At 41.7% G+C, this 26,533-nt stretch overlaps 1 protein-coding gene across 4 annotated transcripts in view; it reads left to right on the top strand.

Moving 5' to 3' along the window:
* The window catches only part of PRKN (parkin RBR E3 ubiquitin protein ligase), a 1,390,885-nt gene that overhangs the window by 755,952 nt on the left and 608,400 nt on the right, over positions 1-26,533 (top strand). For all 4 annotated transcript variants that reach the window (XM_034963207.3, XM_034963209.3, XM_055114294.2 and 1 more), the window contains one exon: positions 7,547-7,662. In XM_034963207.3, the coding sequence (XP_034819098.1) occupies positions 7,547-7,662 (116 nt within the window). The remainder of the gene's footprint in view (positions 1-7,546; positions 7,663-26,533) is intronic.

Here is a 26,533-nt window from a genome sequence, read left to right as displayed (position 1 = left end):
GAGTTTAATCTCAATACACAATGTATATTTGTGTGAGTATTTCTGTATCTTCAATACATATTTCACAACAATATCTGAATGTATATTTTTGTTTTTAGTGGAGGCTGATTAGAATGTGTCGCCACTAACAAAGGGTGACACTTGGAGAATTTTGATCTCACACAGGGTCCACCTCGTGGCGGTGCAGCAGTCATCTGCTGGTGGCTTTCAGACCCAAGCCACCTTTTCCCCCTCTCTGCTCTGTAAGTTGGGGCTGTTTCTGGAGATGGGAGGGCCAAGAGAAGGCAGAAGCCAGGGGCGTTTCTCCCTCTCTCTCTAGGGGACATCTCTGGCAGTGGCTTCATCCCATTCATTGTCAGACTCCCAACCAGATAGCCCAGCTGCAGAGCTGTGGTGACTCCAACACCTTCTCCCATTGTCCTCTAGCCCCAGATGGCAGCTGTGCAATAATGACGCTAATCTCAAGTGGCTTCCTTTCTCTGTTTAGTTCTTCTGTGCTTCCACTCCTCTATAACTAATCTCATTCAATTCCGTCAGTTGAACTACCTGGTGTGGGCCCTGTTTTCCTAACTATACCCTGAGCCATGCAAATAGCTATGCAGTTACGTGTTAAGTACAAACCCTATACCCTTTGCAACCTTGTTAGTGAAAAGTGTGTGTCCCCATTACTTTATCAAGGGAAGGATAGTTTTTTTTCTTTTGGGGAATATTAACTAAGAAGGATTTGGAGACAAGAATGGAATTTAACTCTTTACGAAGATAGATACAATATTTCGTTTGGAAAACATAATTGTTAAACAATATCTATAAACATAAAATTTAGGATGTTCAATAAAAGCTATTAGAAGGATCATGGGTAAATAAGTCAGGTCTTACTGCTAATGAATTTTTCAGATTTGACCATATTAGGACTGTGATAAACAGGGCTTTCAAGCCAGTTGTCATCCGTCTTTATAGTAATTTGAAATCTATCAAATTGTATTTGGGTTTGGCTAATTAGCTTCTGATCATAAATGTGTTTATACAGTTGCATTCTTGGTGTCAATCTAATTTTCAGATTTTGCTGGGCTATTTATTCCATTCTTGTTGCTCTAGTTTTCCTCTTTGTGAGTGGCACTGCTTATGAGTCATGGGTGAAGGGACATAAGTGAGCAGGAGTGGCTTCCAGGAATACCACAGTCCAGTTGACATCTTCCTGCTCTTCTCCCCTGGTCCCCCTTTGATTTGTATGGGTCTGATGTGATTTGGAGGGTCAGGCTTCGACAGTGAGGAGGAGAGGGCAAGTGAGTTATGATGAAAGAGAAGAATGGAAGGAAGGGATCAGAGCCTTGTCCAGAGAAATGGTAAAAGCATGAGTAGCCTTTCTAAGAACTTGAGGCATACAACTTTGTTGGGTTTTCCATTTAATACTAATGAAGTGGAAAACGGTCTGGGTGCAGTGGCTCTTGCCTGTTTTCCCAGCACTTTGAAAGGCTGAGGTGGGTGGATCACTTGAGGTCAGGAATTCGAGACCAGCCTGGCCAACATGGTAAAACCTCATCTCTACTAAAAATACAAAAAATTAGCCAGGCATGGTGGCACACACCTATGATCCCAGCTATTCAGGAGGCTGAGACATGAGATTTGCTTGAACCTGGGAGGCGTAGGTTGCAGTAAGCCAAGATCGTGCCACTGCATTCCAGCCTGGGTTACAGGGGGAGACCGTGTCTCAAAAAAATAAATAAAGTTGAAAGCGCTTATGGCATTTAACAGTGTCACAATATAAAGCCAAGCACATTTTCTAAAGCCTTATTTTTTTCAAGTATAAAATCATTTAGGCTATCATTTGAAAAAAAAAAAAAAAAACAACTGGCCATTTGCTGTTATAGATTTTAGCTCTCTCGCTAATTAAGGTTTCCCGGAAGTGACTATTGGTATACAAATGATGTGAGTAAGCCCCTGGGAATTACAGCTCCTGGTTAGGTGGGGGAATCTTTTTGTAGCTGATTTATCTGTGAACTACCATTTGTAAGAGGTGGGGTGGGCCGCTCTGAGACTCAGTTTACCCACCGTAAAGGATTCTGTTCCAGCCACACTAGAATTGACAGCTGGGCTTCCTGATGAAGAGGACACTGCCCGGCTGCTCCCCCAGAATACTCTGCTTCCCTAGTGACCAAGAAGCAACTTCCCCGGCCAACCCCTGCACACGCTAGAACTCAAACAATGCCACCTTAAGCAGCCTTGCCTCAGTCATAACCACTGTCGCTCAGCACAGCTGGAGATGTTTCTTGGCCACTTGGCTTGGGCCCTGCCATGCCCCAGTGACCTCACAGTGGTGCAGTGGTGCCAGCCCTCTGACCAGCCTTCTTGGACTCCAGCTAGAAAGCTTTCCTGTCTTTGACTTTTTTAATTTTTTAAACTGAGTAATTAAGAGAAACAAAACAGAATTCAGAGGCAGTTAATCCCAAAGAATCATGCCACTGTCTGTGAGATGACACCCATGTGTGAGCAAGCCATCTCAGACACCCAAGGTGGAATTTTGGAAAAAGGCCCTTCTCACTTCTATTGTGTGTTCCTTTATTGTCTGCTGGTTTTGAATACAGATTGGAAATGTCAGAAAAGACTTCAACAATCCAGCCCACTGATTGTACAGGAGCAGAAATGACCAGATCGGCCGGGCACAGTGGCTCACACCTGTAATCCCAGCACTTTGGGAGGCCGAGGCGGGTGGATCACCTGAGGTCTGGAGTTTGACACCAGCTGACTAACATGGTGAAACCCCATCTCTACTAAAAATACAAAAAATTGGTTGGGCATGGTGGCACATGCCTGTAATCCCAGCTACTCGGGAGGCTGAGGCAGGAGAATTACTTGAACCTGGGAGGCAGAGGTTGCAGTGAGCCAAGATCGCACCATTGCACTCCAACTTGGGCAGAAAGAGCAAAACTCCCATCTCAAAAAAATAAAATAAAATAAAATAACTGCGAATTAGCCTGCAAGAAAAGGTGTTATTATTGAGAAGCAATTCTCCATGGGTCTGTCATTTGTCCCCTCATCTCTGAGGGAGGCACCAACTTGTTCTGACCCATCTTTTCAAGGAAGTTTTAGAGCAAATGACCTTGAAAGTAGAGAAGATAGGGCCGGGCGTGGTGGCTCACGCCTGTACAATCCCAAAGTGTGTGGGAGGCCAAGGTGGGCAGATCACGAGGTCAGGAGATCGAGACCATCCTGGCTAACATGGTGAAACCCCGTCTCTACTAAAAATACAAAAAATTAGCCGGGCGTGGTGGCGGGCGCCTTGTGGTCCCAGCTACTTGGGAGGCTGAGGCAGGAGAATGGCGTGAACCCGGGAGGTGGAGCTTGCAGTGAGCCAAGATCGTGCCACTGCGCTCCAGCCTGGGCGACAGAAAAGACTCTGTCTTAAAAAACAAAACAAAACAAAACAAAAAAACAGAAAGTAGAGAGGATAATGTTTCTCTCCAGAACAAAAGGCAGATTTGCTTATTATGCAGTATAATAAAGACAATGTTTCCCTTCAGGATGAAAAGATGACTTGCTTAGAACTACTTAAAGAAGACTTGAGTTTCCTAAGCTCAGAGTTCTCAGCTGTGATGCAAAACCACTGCACCTGTAGAATCTGGCTTAGCCTATCTGCTTCAACCCTGAGAGAAACGTGTGGAGGGGAACTGGTGTAATATGATGCTCATGCTTCTTTCTCCCTGTGCTCTGAGTTCTGCAGTCCTTTGTCTCTGATCCAGGAGTCTCTTGTCTTCTGTCAGCTTTTATGATACTGCAGCAAACTAACTTGCTAACTTGCAAGCTGGGTAAAATCTCACATTCTTCACAGTTCTTGCCAGTTATTCTAGTACTACAACAAAAACATTCTTTCATAAAAATTGGTGGAGAAAGCACTGAAATTTACTGTTGAGGCATACATATTTAAAATAGGGTTGGCAATGTGAGTTTTAGTTTTATCAACACTATATGTGTTACTAGAATTTTTCAACTATCTGTAATTTCTTATACCATTATCTATAAACACCTACCCCCAATAAAAAGGCTTTTATCTGGCTGAATTTTATCTGGTGTTAGAACAATTTGTGATTTGTTAGCTGAATGTCCACTGCAGCTTTCTGTAAGCTAAGAAAAAACGTAAGTGCTTTCTATCTATTTATCTGTATATGAAATACTTTTTCAATAGTCCTGCCAACTCAGCTGTTTTGGAGGAATTACTTTATGTTTTGAATGAGGATTTTTTTCATGTCTGCAAAAACCAGTCGTAGCTAGCTCAGTGTATTTCATAAGGGTCAGTCATGTCCTTCAGACTTTTCGTTTTGGTGTTCAGACATTGTTTTAAATCTCTTTCTCAATACCCTTGAGCTGGCCTTTGAAGGATTTGTCACATTTCAAAAGATTGAGTAAAAGGAATGGGATCCTATGTTCAGGAAAACAAAACATAACCAAACAAAAACATCAGCATGATTTCCATGCTGCTGTGGGGAAGGTCCTGGACTCATGGGCAGGACTCCACAGGCATGCCTGAGCCTGGGCCCATCACACACACTGGACATCCTGTCCACTCCAGCAAGACTCCACACACACGCCTCCATGGGCTGAGGACTGCAGGTGTGAGGACCGGCTGATATTCCACTGCCCCAGATAGGATAGGTTTAGTTAACTAAATTATACCACCTGGGATTGGTGAGACTTGTAGTGAAGAATAGCCTGGGTTCCAAATCCCTGGCTTTGGGATACTTCTCTTCAAAATGGCACACTCAGCCAGGCGCAGTGGCTCACACCTGTAATCCCAGCACTTTGGGAGGCCGAGGCAGGTGGATCACTTGAGGTCAGGAGTTCAAGACTAGCCTGGCCAACACGGTGAAACCCCATCTCTACAAAAATACAAAAATTAGCCTGGCATGATGGCGGGTGCCTGTAATCCCAGCTACTCGGGAAGCCAAGGAGGGAGAATCACTTGAACCTGGGAGGCGGAGGTTGCAGTGAGCCAAGACCGCGCTAATGCATTCCAGCCTAGGCGATAGAGACTCTGTCTCAAAAAAAAAGTAAAATGGCACACTGCAGATTTTTGAGAGTCACATATTTTATGTAAGATGTAGCATTATTTTCAGACACGGTAAGCGACCTGCTACAGCAGCGGTCTTGCGAGAGAGTAACTAGAGTTTACTCACTTTGCCTCTGACATTGGTGGAGCTCAGGTTTCCCAAGTGTGGGCCCCTGAGCGGTAGGAACAACATCACCTGGCAAGTTGTTAGAAATGCGAATCTTGATGCCATCCCAGAAATTACAAAAAATCCCAGGGTGGGTTCAGCGATCTCTGGTTTAACAAGCCCGTGCCCTCTCCCACCCAAGTGATTCTGATGCACACTACAGCTTCAGACCAAGGGGTGTTGCTCATGGTATCACATGTCAGAGGAGGATGAGGTTAGTAAATTATAAATAGGAAAAGAAGAAATTAAATGTTGCTGTCAAACGTATAAGGGGATAACATATAGCATTTATTAAATAAATAATAAATAACATTGATTAAATAGCGTTGATTAATCTATTGTTTTTCATTTAAGAAGTATATGTCAGGCTGGGCATATTACAGGCTCACACCTGTAATCCCAGCACTTTGGGAGGCCAAGGCAGGCAGATCACGAGGTCAGGAGATCAAGACCATCCTGACTAAAATGTTGAAACCCCGTCTCTACTAATACAAAAAATTAGCCAGGTGTGGTGGCGGGCACCTGTAGTCCCAGCTACTCGGGAGGCTGAGGCAGGAGAGTGGCGTGAGCCCAGGAGGCAGAGTTTGCAGTGAGCTGAGATCGCGCCACTGCACTCCAGCCTGGACGGCAGAGACTCCGTCTCAAAAAAAAAAAAAAAAAAAAAAAAAAAGAAGTATATGTCATGCCTATCCTAATGTCAGTCACTGTTAGAATACAAATATGAATAAAGCATTCTACAAATGTCTCATCGTGGCCTGCAGGGAAAAATCCAACTTGCCACATATTTTGTAAATAAGGTTTTGTTAGGACACAGCCACACCCATTCATTTGCATACTGCTTATGGCTGTTTTTAGCTACAAGGCCAAGTTGAGAAGTGTGACAAAGACCATATACCCTACAAAACCAAAAGCACTTAATACTTAATATCTGGCACTTTACATCAAAGTTTGTCAATACCAGATCAAGTGTTTTAAGGGAAAATCCTTCCCACATTTCAGGTAGTTAAACACAAGTGGAATTAGGAGTAAGTGTGGTATGCAGGTGTTATTCTGTCATCCAGTAAAATATATGTATTTTTTTTTTCAGTAGCAAAAAATTTAGCTTCACAGATGTTAGTATCATGGAAGGCATACAGACTGCGGGACAAGAAGCAGAGCAATTGCTGGCCAAACGCCTTGGTGTGTGAGTGAACATAAGGAGAGTGAGAACAAATACAGAAGTTAGAACAGAAAAAAGTGAAGAAAAAACGTGGTTGAGGAGGGAGAATATTATCAATCAAAAGAACGTGACCTTATGTGAAAAGCTAAAATGAGGGAGTATGTGGCAGGACCTGGCTGGGGAAAGGAACTAAGAAGCAGCAAGATACTGGATTGGAGCATTCCAGTTGCCTGGCACAGAGGGTGGGCGGCAGAGTCTTCGCAGGAATGCTGGGGTGTTGATGCCAGGCAGAAAAGGGGCAGACTCCAGATGGAGCTGGGAGAGCCATGCTCTGCTGCACTCTCGGCTGGAATTTAGTGGGGTGATCTCGGCTCATTGCAACCTCAAGTGATTCTCCTGCCTCAGCCGGGCTCAAGCGATTTCCTGCCTCAGCCTCTCGAGTAGCTAGGATTACAGTCATGTGCCGCCATGCCCGGCTAATTTTTGTATTTTTAGTAGAGATGGGGTTTCACCACGTTGGCCAGGCTGGTCTCGAACTCCTGATCTCAGGTGATCCGCCTGCCTCAACCTCTCGAAGTGCTGGGATTACAGGCGCGAGCCAACGCGCCCGGCCTCTGCTGCACTTCTGTGTCTACCAGGGGTCCATGTGTACTTGTGTGGCTATTTACAGTAGGGCTCTCTCAATTCCTGACTCCGCTAAATGACTAACCACGTAGTGATACTGGAGAAAAAGCACTGGATTTCCCTACGGGGAGCTTGAGTTACTTCTTGGCTTCACCTCTTACTGTTTGACCCGTGGGCACCTCATTTCATGGCTTCACGTCTCCCTTTCCTCATTAGTGAGAGGCTTCCTCCCACCTCCACGTCGTGTGATTCTTCTAGACTCACTTATTATCGTCGAGGGGCATGGCTTAAAGAAGGTCACAGCGTATTTCTCCAGCTCCCTCGCTTAAAGAGCAAAAGAATAGCAGAGACTCAGGGCCCTTCTAAAACAGAATTGTTGACCACTTTGGCACAAGGTCATCCGTTCCTGGGAAAGGTTTGATGCTGATTTATTTCCATCTCACACCTCGTAACAGATTTCTTCTCTTGTCCAAAGAGATGGTTTACTGTCGAAACATTTAGAGGAAAAATGAGCAGCCGGGATCCATGTGTGTGATCATATTTATCTTTCTTTCAGGAATTTTTCTTTAAATGTGGAGCACACCCCACCTCTGACAAGGAAACATCAGTAGCTTTGCACCTGATCGCAACAAATAGTCGGAACATCACTTGCATTACGTGCACAGACGTCAGGTAAGGATCTAAAAATAGTGTCACTTCCCTCCACGGACGTCAGGTAAGGATCTAAAAATAGCATCACTCCCCCCTCCTTACTTTCCCAGTATTGTTCTGCCACATGAGCCTTCCTCAGTGAACTCTCTTTCCTGGGGAGTGTCTGCTTTATTTTGATGCGTCTGCCCAATTTGGGTATATTTTAATGTGAGGAAACAATTTAAAATGCCAGTGACTTAGTTTAAGTAGGTAAATAGGGTCCTAAGATGGGAGATGGCATATCTAAAATAGTGTATGTAATCTTAGTTGATATTAAAATATAAGCTCACATATTTGAGTATAAAATGTAAACTCATCCATTAAGTTCCAAAATAAAATTAAAATATGGTGCTAACATTAAAAATGTTAACATTAGGCATGTGCCACCACACCCAGCTAATTTTTTGTATTTATAGTAGAGACAGGGTTTCCCCATGTTGGCCAGGCTGGTCTTGAACTCCTGACCTCAGGTGATCTGCCCACCTCAGCCTCCCAAAGTGCTGGGATTACAGGCATGAGCCACTGCACCCGGCCAGGAATGGAAAAACAATTTATGAACACCACAACATGTAGCCCATACATTTTATTTTTAAAATGTCTTTTCCATACATTTCAGTTCTCCATATTTGCCTATATTTATGCTGAGGCTTCGCACACATTCATACACTCAAAATGAAAGCTTGTAGCTAGTTTGGGACCTTGTTATTTCTAATCCCAGTGAACACAAGAAAAGCAAGCAAATGTGGAGATGGCCTGTTAGTAAAAAAAGGGAAAACAACTCAATACGAATTGCGGTGTAGGAGCCAAGGACAAAGTGGAAGAAACTGAGTCTGTTTGCTCTGCAGAGTAGGCAATTCAGAGTACAATTCCTTACTCTACACTTTCCGAATGGACAGAGAAAAGAAATTAGCTTCGTTACATGTTCTTTGAAGTTGGCTAAGAAGCTCAAATTGCAATAGTGAGAACTTAGCCCTCATATCAGGAAGACCTTTTTTTTTTTTTTTTGAGAAGGAGTTTCGCTCTTGTTGCTCAGGCTGGAGTGCAATGGCGGGATCTCGGCTCACTGCAACCTCCGCCTCCCGGGTTCAAGGGATTCTCCTGCCTCAGCCTCCCGAGTAGCTGGGATTACAGGCATGCGCCACCACGCCAGGCTAATTTTGTATTTTTAGTAGAGATGGGGGTTTCTTCATGTTGGTCAGGCTGGTCTCGAACTCCTGACCTCAGGTGATCCGCCCGCCTTAGCCCCGCCAAGTGCTGGGATTACAGGCGTGAGCCGCCGCACCCAGCCCAGAAAGAACTTTTTAATGAAATGCCAAAATGAATTAATGAATAAAGTCAAAGAATCTATTGTTTCAGACTTTTAAGCAAAAATAGTCGTATACCCTGATCATTTTAAGTGTTGTCCCTCTTTGGCTTTTGGAACTATATGAGATGGTCTTTTAAAGTTGCTTTAAACTCTGTGATTTCATGATAAGCAAATATTCACACTCCTATCAGGCTATTTATATTCTCTAATAAATTAAAATTAAAATGTTGATTAATAGAAGCCCAAAAACCTTAACAGCATCTGTTGAACAAACCTGTTTCCAAGAAGGAATAAAAATGAGACGTGATTTTCTCTTTGCTGCATGTTTAGTCACTGCTGTGGCAGGAAGCACCACAATATTGCCTTTAAAATGCAGCGCTTCAGCCTCTCTTGGCAAGGTGAATGACTGTGTATGGCTAACGCTTTCAACATGCAAGAAAAACAGCTAAGGTGGGGATTCTGGTGTTTCAGGAAAGGGATTGAAAAGTGCTAAAAGCGAGGGCTTGACTGCACTGATAGCAGTAGGTAATTTAAGTCACTGTTCAGTTTTTCAAAGGAAAAATTCAAAATACTCTTCTTTAAGTCAGAAAACAGCTCATCAGCCAGTATTTTAAACTTTCCATTAAGGTTGGTAAACATGACATTAAAATATGTGGTGATGATGGTATTATCTTACTAAGAGCGTTGCCCTCCCTGTTTCCTGCTGTTATGCTGTCACTTTCGTATTAATAACTGGCAACATCTTTCGAAGAGAATGAGCCACTTCCCAGATACACAGGGTGATAATTGCTGGAAAAATAATATTGTCACATCAATTTTGTTCACATGATTACTTTTGGGAGAATTTATAAATAGAAACGACTATATCCAGATGCATCTTAAGGGTGTGTGTATATAACCAACCACTTGATTGAATAAGGTCCCTTCTCGTGTAAGGCAGCCAAGTGCCCCATATGTAAGAAAGAGAGAAGAACTCTTTCTTCTGACTTCGAGGGATCCATGTGTAAGGGCATTATGAGCACCTGCACGGACACTCCGTGCAGTTTGGTGATCATTGTGGGGTTTTTCCTGATAATGCTTTCTTTTTAAATTTAGAAATCATTCACGATAAACTATAAAAAGCATTAGAAGTGGCCAGGCACGGTGGCTCACGCCTGTAATCCCAGCACTTTGGGAGGCCGAGGCAGGTGGATCACCTGAGGTCAGAAGTTCGAGACCAGCCTGGCCAACATGGTGAAACCCTGTTTCTACTAAAAATAGAAACATTAGCCAGGCGTAGTGGCGCATGCCTGTAGTCCCAGCTACTCGGGAGGCTGAGGCAAAAGAATCACTCGAATCCGGGAGGTGGAGGTTGCAGTGAGCCAAGATTGCACCACTGCGCTCCAGCCGGGGTGACAACAGTGAAACTCCGTCTCAAGAAAAAAAAAAAAAGTGTTAGAAGTTATTTTTACCCTCATGCTTAGTAAAATTTCTGGTTAATTTTTTTGCAATATCTTGATTATGCCTATTTGCAGTGCATGTGCTGTATAATTATATTGTGTGTGTGTGTGTGTGTGTGTGTGTGTGTATATATATAGTTACGTATCGTGCTTTTTCCATTTAGCATGACATTATGATAAATTTTCTCTGTGCCAGGCATGCACGTGGCAGCTCATGCCTGTAATCCCAGAACTTTGGGAGGCCAGGCAGGCAGATTGCTTGAGCTCAGGAGTTCAAGACCAGCCTGGGCAACATGGCAAGACCCTGTCCCTACAAAAAATATAAAAATTAGCCAGGCGTGATGGCATGCACCTGTAGTCCCAACTACGTGGGAGGCTGAGGCAGGAGAACGGCTTGAGCCTGGGAAGTCAAGGCTGCATTGAGCTGTTTGTGCCACTGCACTCCAGCCTGGGTGACAAAGTGAGACCCTGTCTCAAAAAAATAAAAAATGAAAATAATAATAAATTTTCTCTGCCATGAACACAGTTTTTTAAAAATAGGTACCTAAAATTCCGTTATTTGGGGATATGCTGTTGTAGGACTTTCTCCTTAGTTCAGCTAAAAACCGGGTCCTTGTCACACAACCATGAAAAATTAGGCCCGCAGACTCTTTGAAGGGTGAGAGAAATGGAATTTATTGGGCAAAAAGGAAAAGAAAAAGGGTAACAGGGACTCTCAGCAAAGCAGGATGAATATAGATGAAAATCTATAAGGCAAAATGAATATGGATTAAAATAATAGATGAAAATCAGAGTATAGTATTAATTCATCTGTAAATATAGTTTCTGTGAACTCCTTATCATACTGGGAAATAAAAGTAAAATATTAAGCCTCCAACTGACTGAACAGACTCCCTCCTGGTCAGGGGGACCGTGGAGACACCTTGGAAGCTGAGTTCCAGCCATGGTGGGGTGGGAGGTCAGACAGGCCTGTTATGCCAGCGCCCTCACTAACCACCTCTAGGCTTCCTTTCCTAAGGGCTAAACAGAAACCAGGCAGGTTTTCCCACCTCACCAGCTGAAATCCCAGGCACTACCTGGATCAGGAGAGGCCAGGCTCCTCCCTGCCGCAAACAGCATGAACTTCCCAAGGCTCCATCCCTTTCTCCCAGTGCGCAGGCTGGTCACTTTCTCCGGGTACCCCCTTGGGTACCTTGGCTATCTCAGTTCTATTTAACCATTTCCCCACTTTTGAGCATTTACTTACAGTTAAAAAAAAAAAAAAAACAAATAAGACTGAAAACCATATTATTTTACAGACATCATTGACTGCATGCCTTGGCTCTAAGAATACGGTCATAACAGTGATTGCAGGTCCACGGTAATGGACATTTTTGAGGTTCTTGATCCATATTGTCACCTTCCTTTCCAGAAACACTGCTCTAGTTCTGATCTGGCTTCCCATGTTTGAGAGGGCTCCCTCCTGCCTCTCTTTCAGCATTGCATATGCTCATAATTTTTGTCTTTGCCTATTTGATAAAGGAGATTTTTTATTATTATTGTTTTGTTATTTATGAATTCAAGAATTTCTCACTCGCTTATTTGCATTTTTTATTGTGAGAGAACAATGCGAAACTTTCTCCGTACGAAAGCTATACAAAAAGTCTACAAAACAGATCTGGTTTCAGCAATTGCTTTCTCATTCACTATTCATAGTATCACGGTGTCCTTTATAAATATACAGTTTACTGTCTTTTGAATTTATGTTTAAATATGTTGCTTTGGTCTTTATTTTAAAATATTATATTTTCCTGGAGATAAATCAAATTCATAATTACAGACTTAAAAATAAAAGGGTGTTTTAAATCTATTTTTTATTCTTATAATTGTTTTACTTATGTGTATATATATGTATTAATCATACATCATTAATCAAATTAGACATAATTAACCACATAATAGATGAAAATCAGAGGATAGTATTAATTTATCTGTAAATATAGTTTCTGTGTACTCCTTATACTGGGAAATAAAAATAAAATTGTAAGCCTCCAACTGACTGAACAGAATCCCTCCTTGTCAAGGGGACCGTGGAGACACCTTGGAAGCTGAGTTCCAGCCATGATGGGGTGGGAGGTCAGACAGGCCTGTTATGTCCCCACCCTCACTAACCACCTCTAGGCTTCCTTCCCTAAGGGCTAAACAGAAACCAGGCCTTCGAAAAGACTCTACACTGAGGCTGGGCGTGGTGAGTCACGCCTGTAATCCCAGCACTTTGGGAGGCTGAGGTGCGCAGATCACTTGAGGCCAGGAGTTTGAGAGCAGCCATGGCCAACATGTGGAAATCCCATCTCTACTAATAATACAAAGAAAAAAAAAAAATTAGCCAGGCATGGTGGTGCGCGCCTGTAATCCCAGCTACTTGGGAGGCTGAGGCAGGATAATCGTTTGAACCCGGGAGGCGGAAGTTGCACTGAGGCGTGATCACACCACTGCACTCCAGCCTGGGTGACAGAGTGAAACTGTGTCTCAAAAGAGAAAAAAGGCCCCACACTGATAATGTCCATCACTGGCTTATATCTTCCCAGGTACAGAATAAAGGCAAGATAAGATAAATCAGTCCTTCACCCTCCCTGAGACAGCTGTTTCCTCTATTCTGATTTTCTTTAAATGTTCACCTTATCTTATGTAAAATGTAGGTTTACTGGGCACTATCTGAAGGCTCACAAGTATATAATCATCACAAGTATGTCTCATTGCCTCCCCCTTTTAAGGAAAATGCATAAATGCTAAATCTCCTGAGAACCTCTTAGGGAAAAAGCAGCCACAGAGGTAGCTGTGACTTGGGTTTTTCCCAGGCATGCTCTCAAGCTGGAATAATAGACCTTGATGACGGAGGCTTCTGCCTCAGTCACTCATTTCGGTTGTCAGTACTAATGAAAGTAAGAATTTTATGTTTTTGTGCTTTACAAATATACTTCTATATAGTAAGAGACTGATAACTCTTTCATTTACCTTTTTAATAATAATTCAAATGCTCTAATGCCACAAAGCTAACTTTTTGACCTTAACAGAATACCACAATTTCTTTGGCCTTTGGTTTCTGTGTAAAATCCAGGATTTTAAGTAGGTCATCTCCAAGGCTCTGACTGGTTCTAAGGACTGCAGGAGGGAGGAATAAGAATTCTTCGTAGCTTATAAATTGATTGAGACAGTTGCAAAAATACTTGTATTTAGTCTTGTCTGTTGACAAATGCAGAAATCAAAGATGAAGTCTGCAATGATGATGCCTACCAAATCACATATATGTTGTAACATGTAGGCCGATGTATAAGAGACATGTGTGACTCATGGCCAGATTTTAGGTTTACAGTTTAATTCAGGTACATGATTTGTGTCCTTTGAGTTTACATTTGACATAAAATATTTTACTCTTTCTTAGGCCGGGCGCGGTGGCTCACGCCTATAATCCCAGCACCTTGGGAGGCTGAGGTGGGCAGATCACGAGGTCAGGAGTTCGAGACCAGCCTGGCCAACATAGTGAAACCCCATCTCTACTAAAAATACAAAAATTAGCTGGGAGTGGTGGCATGTACCTGTAGTCCCACCTACTTGGGAGGCTGAGGCAGGAGAATCGCTTGAATCCAGGAGACAGAGGTTGTGGTGAGCCAAGATCGTGCCACTGCGCTCCAGCCTGGGCAACAAAGCGAGACTCCGTCTCAAAACAAACAAACAAACGAACAAAATATTTTACTCTTTCTTAAGGGAAAAAGTGAACTATCTGGGAACCAGAATGTCCTGAGGTTTTTTGTGAAGCCGCAGGTTCCCTTCTGGCATCAAGCCTTGTCTTCTCCTCTCCTTACCAACAGTAGTGACTTGATCTTCACCCTTCAGGGTTGTCAGTTGATAGTTTGAGGTTTATGAATATAAGCATAACAAGCTGAACAAAAAGCAAGAACTGGATTAAGCACAGTAAGTCTAGCACTTGAAGGCAAAATAGCTGCCTTGTTTAGTCTTTCCAATAGAAGTTACAACAGAAGGTTCAGGACTTTTTTGGGTGCCTAAGTCATATAAAAATGGCACAGGTAAGCCAAAGGGATACCGGAATTCTTTCCCTAGCCAGCATGTGTGTCTTGGGGCTCACCCTTTGTCAGTGTCTCCCAAACGAAATTCATATTTCTGCTCCTTCAATCTCCCTTTACAGTGCCAGTTTTCTAAATTTTTTAAAGGGTAAAATTTGAAAACATACAAAATAGAAAAATCCTTATCATGATATTGAGGACTAAACTCTGATTTTTTTTATCATACCCAAATTTCTGTCTAAGGAGTCTGGGGAGTCATGCCCTACAATTCGTATATTCTCATCAGATAGGTTTTATTTAACCCTATTTATTGTGACTACTTTCCAAACTGACTTTGGGATAACATTATGAGACAAGGAAGAAAAACAAAATATTTTAGCCCAAAACATGTTTCTTTGCTGTATCTTGAAATGGCCCTACAAAGCTGTCCTTTGTGGGGGAAAATTTGCATCTGTTTATAGCTAGCTAGATATTTTTCTATCTAGATAACATAGCTAGATATTTTTCTTCCAGGCCCTCCCAATCCTAAAGAGATTAACTAAAAATCTAGCACTTTTTAAGGATCTGAATAGGAGACATTTGTCATCTATTGTCTCTAAGGGTAGCCATTATAAGACCTCAGAAGAACCTTGGTCTCCACAGTCTTTTGTCTTAACTTGAACATTCCCTTTCTGTCCCTCCCAGGTCTTTAGACAAACTCAACCAAATGTCAACCAGGAAGTGTTTAAATTTACCTATAGCCAGGAAGCCCCCAGCTTTGAGTTGTCCCATCTTTCTGGACCAAACTAATGTATTTCTTAAATGTGTTTGATTGATGTCTCATGCCTCCTTAACATTTATAAAACCAAGCTGTGCCCCAGCCACCTTGGGTGTGTTCTCAGGACCTCCTGAGGGCTGTGTCATGGACCATTGTCACTCATATTTGGTTCAAAATAAATCTCTTTAAATATTTTACAGAGTTTGACTCTTTTCATCGATAGAAGGCACCTAGTGAATCTCTGTATTTTATCTCACCTTTAATCGTTATTCCTTAGTTTCCAAAGCTGAAGCAGACCAAAAAATAGCCAGATTTGCTTAGTCGGAAATTAACCTTCGAGACACATGTTTGAAAAGCCAGGTCCCTGTTGGGCATTAAATCTAAAAATCTGTTCTACCATGTTATTTCCGTCAACCCTTCCAATAAAGACTTACGTTTTTGGTGTCATTGTTGTTTGATATAAATGGTTTCATAATTGCCTTCAAATTTGTCCTAAAATAAAATTCATTCGGCTTATTGAAGCAATGCCACAATGGATTGCAGACTTAAAAGATTTACTTGGGCCTGGGGATTAGCAAAGATTTATCTCAAAGTCCATTTGTACTTTCTCCAGGTGTTCCTGGGGGAGAATGACTTAAAGATAGTTTGACTGGATTTTGGTATGCATTCATTCATTCATTCAACAAAGAGAGATAGGGAATGGAGATCTTAGTTACAATTCCCTTTGAATGCATTTGTTGTGTCTTAAGCTTCTTTTGTCAATTCACATATTAATTCTGGCTATAGTTGGCATTCTGTTGTGACTTAGAATTACTGTGTAAGTTCTTCGTCAGTCTGATTTTTGACATTACCAATAGCTACTTTCCATCAACTTAAGATTTTCTTAAAATGTAGGGATCAGATGGGACCTGATAGTTTATCCAGTCATCAGACTCTGAGGAGCACGGTGAGAAACTCAGGTATACGTACAAAAAGTTAAACTGGAATCTTTAACATAGCCTTTCACAGTAAGTGGTTTTCTTTCTGTCATGGAAATTGTTGGAAGATTTTTATGTGTTGTAGCACCAGTGTTTGTGCACACAGAGCTATATATTTCTCCCAGTAGACCCAAATATGTTTATATTATAATAAATAAGGGTATGTTCTAGAGTCGAATGGAAAATCTTACAACTTTTTAAGATGAAAGAGAAAACTTCAAAGACAGATCTTCTAGCTTGAAGCAGGCTACTTCACACTGTGCCCCAGGCCCCGTAGGAGTAAATTCTGTCTCCTTATGCCAGGAGTGATTCTTTTCTGAAAAGTGTGACACACCCTCATCTAATCCAGTCTTGAGGGAGAGCTGCTGTAAACCCTTCCAGAAAGAATCTTTGCATAAAGCCTCCAATAACAGGTGATCACCATGCTCCCTTTGAGATTCAGATGCAGTGCTTAATGACCTGTAATTTTTTAGCTACATTGATTTAAAATAATTAGGGCTTCCATCTTATAAATGAAGAAATTGAATCTATCACATTAAAAAAATTACATCTGATCACACCACAAGGAAGTGGTTAAACCAATCTACAAACCAAAGTCTACATGGCTTGCATTGCTATTCTTTCATTGCACCTTACCCTCCAACCTGCATGGTCCTGGCTTTCTCTGTACAGCAAAAAGCAAGGCTATCTGGTGAGGCCGGAAGGTGGATTTGCATGTGAAAAGGAGAATGTAGCAGTAAAGTGAGATTCAGAGAAAAGAAAAAGTTGAACTGGCTGTTGTCCTGTGTGTCTGTCTTTAAAAACCAGTAAGAGTGGAAAAATACAGAGCTGCCTCCAAGTCTGCTGCTCTGCAAAATTGCAGGCTGCTTGCAGGGCAAGAGCCAAATTGACTGACATGCCAGTGTGACTGGTCCTCCCCACAGTGGCCAGCACAAGACTTTGCATCAAAGAGGTTTAAATAAATGCTGACTTAAAGGAAAATCTGTTTCATGCAGTGCAACAAACAGAAAGCAAACTATTTTCACATGAAACAATCTCCTTTTAAAAATCCCTTCTGAATTTAATAGACTAATTGAGTTAATTATTTAACTCAGATAAAACAATGAATTAGTCAGAAATCAGTGGAGATTTTTAAGGAGGTATTAGAAATAAGGGAAAATGTCCAATTTTGAAGTCCAAGTCACAGGATATAGATTATGCTGCCATATTATTTGGGGTCAGTTACTTACAAAAGCATAGAAGAAATATTTTATCCCCACTGATACTTTGAAATGTGAACCATGTCAGTTTTAATGTCAGTCAGCGACCTTCATTTCTCCCGTGGTGAACCTGTGGGCTTCAGATGTGAGCAGCTGCGTCAGCAGAGCTTCCTAGAGATGTCACAGGTGCTTGTGCATGAAATTCTTATGCCTTACCTTTTCATTTAACTGTCACCGCAGGTGCGCAGCAACCCCCGCTGGGAAGAGCAGGGCAATATTGCAAATCCTGGACCAATTTTGTATCCGTTAGGGTCAACCTTGCATGTTGTAACTGTCTGGATTTTAAGCACTTCATTTTCTGTTGGTGGGTGTTTTTTGTTTGTTTGTTTGTTTGTTTTTGTTTTGAGACAGAGTTTGGAATTTCGCTCTTGTCACCCAGGCTGGGGTGCAATGGCTCAATCTTGGCTCACTGCAACTTCCGCCTCCTGGGTTCAAGCGATTCTCCTGCCTCAGCCTCCTGAGTAGCTGGGATTAAAGGCATATGCCACCATGCCCACTAAGTTTATATTTTTAGTAGAGACGGGGTTTCGCCATGTTGGCCAGGCTTGTCTCGAACTCCTGGCCTCAGGTGATCCACCGGCCTCGGCCTCCCAAATTGCTGGGATTACAGGTGTGAGCCACCATGCCTGGCCTGTTGGTGGATATTAAGAAAGATGGAGCGGCCAGGTGAGGTGGCTCATGCCTGTAATCCCAGCACTTTGGGAGGCCGAAGCAGGTGGATCAAGAGGTCAGGAGTTCAAGACCAGCCTGACAAACATGGCAAACCCCCGTCTCTACTAAAAATACAAAAATTATCCAGGCATGGTGGTGTGCACCGGTAATCCCAGCTACTCAGGAGGCTGAGTTAGGAGAATCACTTGAACCCGGGAGGTGGAGGTTGCAGTAAGCCGAGATTGTGCCACTGCCAGCCTAGATGACAGAGCGAGACTCTGTCTCAAAAAAAAAAAAAAAAAAAGGTGCTACATTCCTGAAGCATCTAAGAGACCCTTGCTAGAACTTTGTTAACAGTTAAGCTTTGTTTTTAAGGTCCATTTTCATCTGAAAGAAATACCCACAGTGTTTAAATAACTTTTTTTTTAAAGAAAACTATTGCATTACTTGTGCATTTATTTCTAATGGCAATTTTATCCTTAAAATTAGCAATTTTTTATAAACTAGGTGAGGGGAAGAAGTTACTTTTCATTGCAAATAATGTTTGTGCCAGTTCATATCTTCAGATAGAAATTTTAAACTGCTGGGACACTTTTTAGTGATTAGCACTAATATGATCTACCTTGCCCTCTATAAACATCCTTTATGTAGCTATATTTTCTCATGACATTTAGAATTAAGTATTTGCAAAGTTGTCCTTTGTAGCTTTCAAAGCCTGTAGAGCTATTTGTGACAAAATAAGCAATAGTTTCAGAAACCCGGAGTGCAAATTTATTTATCAAAGCAAGGGCCATGGTGTGTTCATTCTGTTCCTTGTGAATTTGACACATTCTGCGTCACAGGAAACATGACCTCATGTGCTGTATCTTCTGTGCACCGGAAGTGGAATTTCAAGAGTTTCTAGATCTCGATGTGGATTTTCACAACACTGAGAGGTACTGGGCTACACAGATATACCAGCATTCTATTACATCAGTATCACAGGCAACGCAGTCTCATGCAGGCATTTGAGATATTTAATACCTCTTCTACCATCAAAGATAAGGTAAAAGGAGATTAGTCTGTTCAGTCGACAGATATTTACTGAGTTTATCTGTGGCTCAAGAAACTATTCCAGGTGCTTCAAGCTGAGATAAAACCTCGCGTTTCTGATCAAGCCTGATGCATTTCTGTCGATGGCAGGGAAAGCCGTCGACGGGGACACTCTCTAGCAGGTGAAGGTGTGATGGAACCGGGCTAGTTCAAGCAAGGCAGAAGGTGTGAACACCTCTTGTTCATTTTCAGTGTATCGTGATAGAACAGGGACCCAAACTTTATTTCTTTAGGCTAAGTTTTCCCCAAGATTCTTTTATAATACTTGGCCAAGACAGAACTTTGAAGAAATACATAGAATCATTTGCTATGTGTTTGAGCAGAGCACGCACCAGTTTTCCCACTCCCTTTTCCTTTACACCCAACCGGCTAGATACGTACATTACCTGCCTAACCCCAAGCCATCCCACGTAGCTTCCGTTTCTGCTGAAGTACCTCCTCCTTGCATATTACCCTGGAAATGACCAGACCGTGACCACAAAGTCAAACTTGAACACCTGTTGCTATCATTGCAGGTCTCCACATTAGATTCCTTCTCTGAGCCGGAACAAAAGTGACTTTGTGGTGTTCCAGACTGCACAGGACTGTTTTCTTGTGCGCTCAGTGCAGACACATGTGTACGTCAGGATAATGTGACATCAGTATATATTCCACAAGGCTGGAGATGGTCCAACTATTGCTAACAAGTTGTTCTTACCATTTGTTCGATATTTTGCATTTATGTTGATCTTAACATTTCGAATGTTATTTATACCCATTGTACAGTGCCACAGCCACTGTACAATGGCTGTACAGTGAGAGGTAGCATAGGTAATAGTGATTAGGGTTACACACAAATATAACACATATTCCTGCATTGGTGTCTATATTCATTAGTGAAAATTCTGTGACAAAGTGAATTCTCCTTCCCTTTGTTCTTAAACTGCAATTGGAAAAGCAAGCTGTCTACCATGTAGGTGAGGAGTTGGTATTGCTGTTCTTAAATACACAGACTGACTTTCATTTCTTGTTCTAACAAAGCAAGACGGATTGACTTTCTGTCCCCAGCAAGCTGCAGTCCTACATCATTGCAGCACTGACTCTTTTGCTAATGGTAACTAATCGTCACTCCACATCACCTTCCCAGTTTGCTTAAAACCCATCTCTTTCAAATGGCCTCTTCTGGTGAAGGCTCTTCTGATATGCATTATTCTTAGAAATATGGAAGTATACATAGACCATTAATCCAAGAGTTATTTATAGACATGTGTGACTATGTAGGTGATCTTAAATCATCCCCTGAATTCTTAAATTCCTATCGTGTGATTTATCCCCAACAGCTAAAGAAATTTCTGCTTCTGCCTTCCCTTTCATTTTCATTCTTTACTCACTGCTAAGATTTGGATGTCTTTTGCGTTTGCCTCCAACCGTCTTTCCAATTCCCAAGATACACATGAAGCACAGTGGTTCAGAGCCCTGCCTTTGAAGCCAGACTGTGTGTACAGAACCTGGCTCTGCCATCTTTTGCCTCTGTCCTTCTAGATAATAAGAGCATCTTCTTGTTCTTGCAGTTATTGTAAGGATGAAGTGAGTCCATGCAGTAAGCACTTGGAACCATGTTTTTTTTCCAGTGTGGTGGCACCAAAGCGGGGAGCCAAGTTAGCACAGCCCTCCCTTTCCATTTCAGCTTCAAATGGCAACATCCAAGTTACAGATTCTGAAGCCCTGGAGTTTAGGATCATATACCCCAATCCCCCAGGGAGCGCATTCTACTTTGCAGAAGGTCTGTAGGTGTGCAGGTTGTAACACAGAAAGCAGGTGACTCCAGGATGGAGGTCATAAGAACAGCGTTTCCTCCTGAACCCACCACCGATTTCGTTGTCTGACTTGGGGCAAATCAATCACTGTGACTTTAATTTCCTAAATTTGGTTAATTCCTGAGGTGGTGGTAGGATCAAATAAGTTAATTTCTGTGAACATACTTTGAAAATTTTAGATCTGTACACAAATCTAAATCACTTATGATTATTAATAATCCTGTTCTTGGGAAATATATGTCATAAATAGTTATTTTTAGAAACGAGGTTTTTATTCATATGGGAGTATCTAACCCTAAGTATCACCTCAGAGGAAATATTTTGAGTTAGGAGGGACCATGTTGCTACAAGCAAATATATTTTAATATTAATGGGAGGAATAGTGTGGACACGTAATTGTATAAGAAGTAGTTTTGGAAGAAATTGGGCATTGGTGACAGAAAAGTATTTGGGAAAGATAAGACTTCTCTAAAAGGATTGCTTTGGAAATGTTAGTAGAGTTTAACCTCTTATATGTGGCTGCTGCAGAGGCTGTGGCAGGAGACTGTTATGGGCAGACTTCTCCAGAGGCAGAAATTGAGGCAGAAGTTGGTGTGAGTGTATCTTATCCGTCGGAGCCAAGGCCTGCAAAGGGAAAACCGCTAGATCCCCAGCTCGCTCAGCCTCTTGGTGTGGCTGCCAGGGACAGGTGCCGATGCTGACAGCAGAGGCCATCCCTGGCCACACGCCTCACATCTGAGCAGCAAATACTTATTTGAAACAGGATCTGGGTGGTACTTCTCTGTATCTTCTACAGCCCTTGGGCAACAGGCAGGAGAATAACCAGTGAATCCTGCGAAAAGTTGTTTAGGACAGTATTAGAAGAGAAAGTGTACAGTGTGTATTTTTTGGACAAGAAATAACAAAAATAACAATATTTAACTTATTCCAGTGACTGCTGTAATGCAAAAGGAACTGATACCACTTAGTGGAATAATACATGTTTTGAAAGCAAAAAACAGTCAGATTCAACTATGTTAACCATGTTATTAACTAACCACTCTCACATTCTTTTCTTTTTTCTCTTTTTTTTTTTTTTGAGATGGAGTTTCACTCTTGTTGCCCAGTTCAGAGGTCAATGACATGATCTCAGCTCACTGCAGCCTCCACCTCCTGGGTGCAAGCAATTCTCCTGCCTCAGCCTCCCAAGTAGCTGGGATTACAGATACCCACCACCACGCCCAGCTAATTTTTTGTATTTTTAGTAGAGATGGGGTTTTGCCATGTTGGCCAGGCTGGTCTGAAACTCCTGACCTCAGGTGATCCACCTGTCTTGGCCTCCCAAATTGCTGAGATTACAGGTGTGAGCCACTGCACCCGGCCCACTCTCACATTCTTACATAAAATTCAGGTATCATATTACAATGAAAACAACTGCAAAGAAAAAACAGAGTTTTAATTATTATTATTATTTTTTACAAATACCATAATATTGATTTGATGTAGAAATTACTTTAAATTTCTCTCATTATATCTGATATAAATGATTCCCTTAAAAATAGCAACAACATAAAACATTCAAATAGTCAAAATGTATCTTAAAGAAAAGTTAGGGAATAAACTTCAAAATTTAGTTTCCTACTGAATCTTCATATGGTTTCCCAGGCATAAGAAGAGAGGAACAATTTAGCGTGTCTTTTAAGAAATACAATTATTGCGCTAAAAATTTAACCACATACAAATAAACAACGTCACTGATAAATTACCCAAGTATTATAATAAGTTTTTAAAATAAATGCAAGCGTCTTTATCTCTTTGTGCATTTTAACCATACAGAGACATGACATCCAATATTAGCATCCTAAGCTTAATGCAATTCAGTAAGTTTCTGGGATGTGGAATTGCATTTTGTTGTCAACTAGACTTTCTTAACTTGAATCTGTTTTTATGCCCCTTTTTAAAGGGTATTACATTTATTTAATGATTATTTCTAAGATTAATCTCAAATGATTTCTGTGATTAGCACTCATTGACTAGGTTTTAAAGTACTCCTCTACAAGAGAGATGGTTAAATTGATCCGCGCAGTTAATGAAAGCCTTGACCGGCACGGGAGGACTTCAGGAGACTCCTCAGGACCTTCCCCCTGAGCGCAAGCCCTCTGCCTTCTTTGCTGGTGGTCTGGAGTGGTGTCTAGCGATACTGTCAGAAACATGGCATGGTGGAACAGAAAGCAAACAAAATCAAGAGAAGACGTGGGCTGGGCGCGGTGGCTCACGCCTGTAATCCCAGCACTTTGGGAGTCCGAGGCGGGTGGATCACAAGGTCAGGAGATTGAGACCATCTTGGCCAACATGGTGAAACCTCGTCTCTACTAAAAATACAGAAATTAGCTGAGCGTGGTGGCGCGCACTTGTAATCCCAGCTACTTGGGAGGCTGAGGCAGGAGGATCGCTTGAACCCAAGAGGTGGAGGTTGCAGTTAGCCAACATTATGCCACTGCACTTCAGCCTGATGACAGAGTGAGACTCTGGCTCAAAAAAACAAAAACAAAAACAAAAACAAAACAACAACAAGAACAACAAAAAAACAAAAACAGACATGGATTTGCATCTGCAGTTGATTGCTTGCCATATAAACTTGAACTAGTCATTTACCCTTACCCTCAGCTACCTCTCTGTCATATGATGTTGATGGTACCTACTTAAAAGGAATATCAAGGTTGTGGTGATAGTTCAGAAACAACATTCACGTGACAGTGCTTAGGAAACTGTCAAATGTTATTCAGATGTTATCAATGAACAGTTTCCCCTGGAATTGCTGCTCCCTCTCAGATCCTCTCCTACTGCAAGACTTTACACGTATGACAGTAAGGAAGGTGCCATCTCACTCCATTCTGTATTGGGCAGCTGGCTGCAGACTTGAGTGATGATGGCTGGTCTTCCAGCGGGTGTCTGAAGACTCGGAGGTTCCCATGACCACAGAGTCCAGTACACCTGCACACGTGTACAGGATGCACAAAGAAAATGACCAGGAATGCCGGTGACAACACTAAGTTGAAATTTTCCAAGAAAGTGGCCTTTCAAATCACTAATAGCTACAGTAATTATATTATATGTAACTCTATTACAGAATTTATATAGAACAGTATCCTAGGAAAATGCTAAAATGCACGAAATAAGATGACTCCATCACACACATTGGTTTTTACATAGGTGTCACTGTTCAACTCTAATCTGGTTTTCTGGAATTATATATATAATTGCATATATATGTATATGTTTTTGCAACTCCTAGTCCATATGGAGAGAGATTTTAATTCAGGAAATTAAAAAATAAATTTCAGAACATTTATTGTTGTATCCCTTACTGAATTATAGATGGATGGAACTATCCTTTTATTTATCTTGACAATTTGGCTTAATTGAGAGAGTTTATTTTTCCATAAATACAGTGGAATGCTTTCCTGAGAGAGCACTGTACTCTCTCACTTGCTTCTTGTCCATTTGTGCTATTTTATGCCATACTGATTTTGCACTGAGACTGGCAGAAGGCACAGACTTTTCTCTCCTCCCCCAGTTTCTCACCATATCTGATTTTCTTGTTTTCCAGTCTTCATTTCCATTTGTTTCTGAACATAGATTGATTTGCCCTTGAATGGCTCAGTGGTGCTCAAGGACACCCACTGAGTTAGCCTTTGGTGAACATTTTCCATGGAACAGGCTGGAATCAAGAGCACAGGCCCTGGAGAAAGAATGTTGGGTTCAAAACCCAGTTCTACCTCTAATTGTCTTGTTTCCTGGGCAAGTTCCCCAGTCTCTCTCAACTTCTTCAAAAGGTTGTGAAAATTACAAGAGATAAAACTTGAACAGTGCTGATCACATATGGACAGTAAATATTAGCCAAGATTTTGGCCCTGACTTGCTAACTGAAAGGGGGATATTGTAGGTAAGTCTTTACTTGAACCAACAGGTCTTGACTTATCTGTACTTTGTTCTCCAAACTTACCACAGCCATGGTTCTATGAAGCATAACGAAAGAGTATATAATCTTTACTGTGACTGGCACGCATGCTTTCAAATCCCAGATATCATCTGTCCAAGGAAATTTTATTTATTTATTTTTATTTTTTGAGATAGAGTTTAGCTCTTTTTGCCCAGGCTGGAGTGCAATGGTGTGATCTTGGCTCACTGCAACCTCCACCTCTCCAGTTCAAGCGATTCTCCTGCCTCAGCCTCCCAAGTAGCTGGGATTACAGGCATGCGCCACCATGCCTGGCTAATTTTGTATTTTTAGTAGAGACAGGGTTTCACCATATTCATCAGGCTGGTCTCAAACTCCTGACCTCAGGTGATCCGCCCACCTCGGTCTCCCAAAGTGCAGGGATCACAGGCATGAGCCACTGCGCCCGGCCTCCAAGGAAATTTTAATACAACCCTTCTTTAGCGAGTTGAATTGAAATTTTTTTTCCTATGAAAACAATAATGTTTTTAAGGCCAATTATGTAATTTTTATGAATATAATTATGATAATGTAAAATTTAGTAAATATTCTCTGTAACTCTGTTTCTTTTTTGATAATATGGCATGAGGCAAGAATCTAGATATAATAATACCCTTAAATAGCTGTAAGTTAGTGGCTTTCATCCGGGGTGGTTTTTTCCCAATGGGGACCTTTGGCAATGTCTGGAGACATTTTATTTGTCACCAATGAAGGGTGGTGCTCCTGGCATCCGTTGTGTTGATGCCGGGGCTGCTGTTGAGCATCTTACAAAGCACGAGTCAGCCCCACAGCAAAGGGTTATCTTGCCCAACTTTCAATGATGCTGAGGTCGGGAAAGCCTGCTCCAGGTGGAAGAAGAGGTGGGGCTGACCCAGGAATGATTTTGTGAGACAGGAAGATCACTTCCTCCGAGACTGCTTAAACCATGTACATTCCAAACTCTCCTGTTCCTCTCCATCGTTTCATGGTCTGAAGAGAAATACATTTAGTTCCAAATTTAAGATTGTGCATGTGAACTCCTGGCCCTTCACATTGAGCCATGGGGCTGGCTCTTTTCCATTGGATTTTGATAAAGGAGGGAAGAAAAACTGGCTGAGCCAATACTGGAAAACATGCTTCATGGTAAACAGGCAGTGATTAGGAGGCCTGCACCGTGAAGGAGAGGCTGAGTCTGGTTGTACAGAGATAAAGCAATTCTGAAAGTCATTTTCCAGAACCAACAAACTGTAATTTAGTTCTGTATTTTAAATAAATTCCAAAAACCTCGATCAGGTTTAATAGGTGTCACCCTTTGACTGTATAAATGTTAGCTGGTTTTTCTTGCCTTACAGTGGAAATGAATCCTTAATTTCAGGAAGAATGGAAACAAGTTTGCAGTTCCTTAATAAAACAATTACAAGAGCCATCTAATTTTATTCTGAAAAATCCTCCATTATGTGTCAATATGATTTCAGAAATATTGCAGAATTTTTAATGCTATTTGGTAATTTTAAGTTGAGAGAATTATTCCCACAGAAAGCAAGGCGAATGGAGTGG

The sequence above is a fragment of the Pan paniscus genome, chromosome 5 (genome assembly GCF_029289425.2).
Source record: "Pan paniscus chromosome 5, NHGRI_mPanPan1-v2.0_pri, whole genome shotgun sequence".
NCBI lineage: Eukaryota > Metazoa > Chordata > Mammalia > Primates > Hominidae > Pan > Pan paniscus.
The sequence above is the reverse complement of the archived record's forward strand: the minus strand, read 5'-3'. Positions and strand labels throughout refer to the sequence as shown.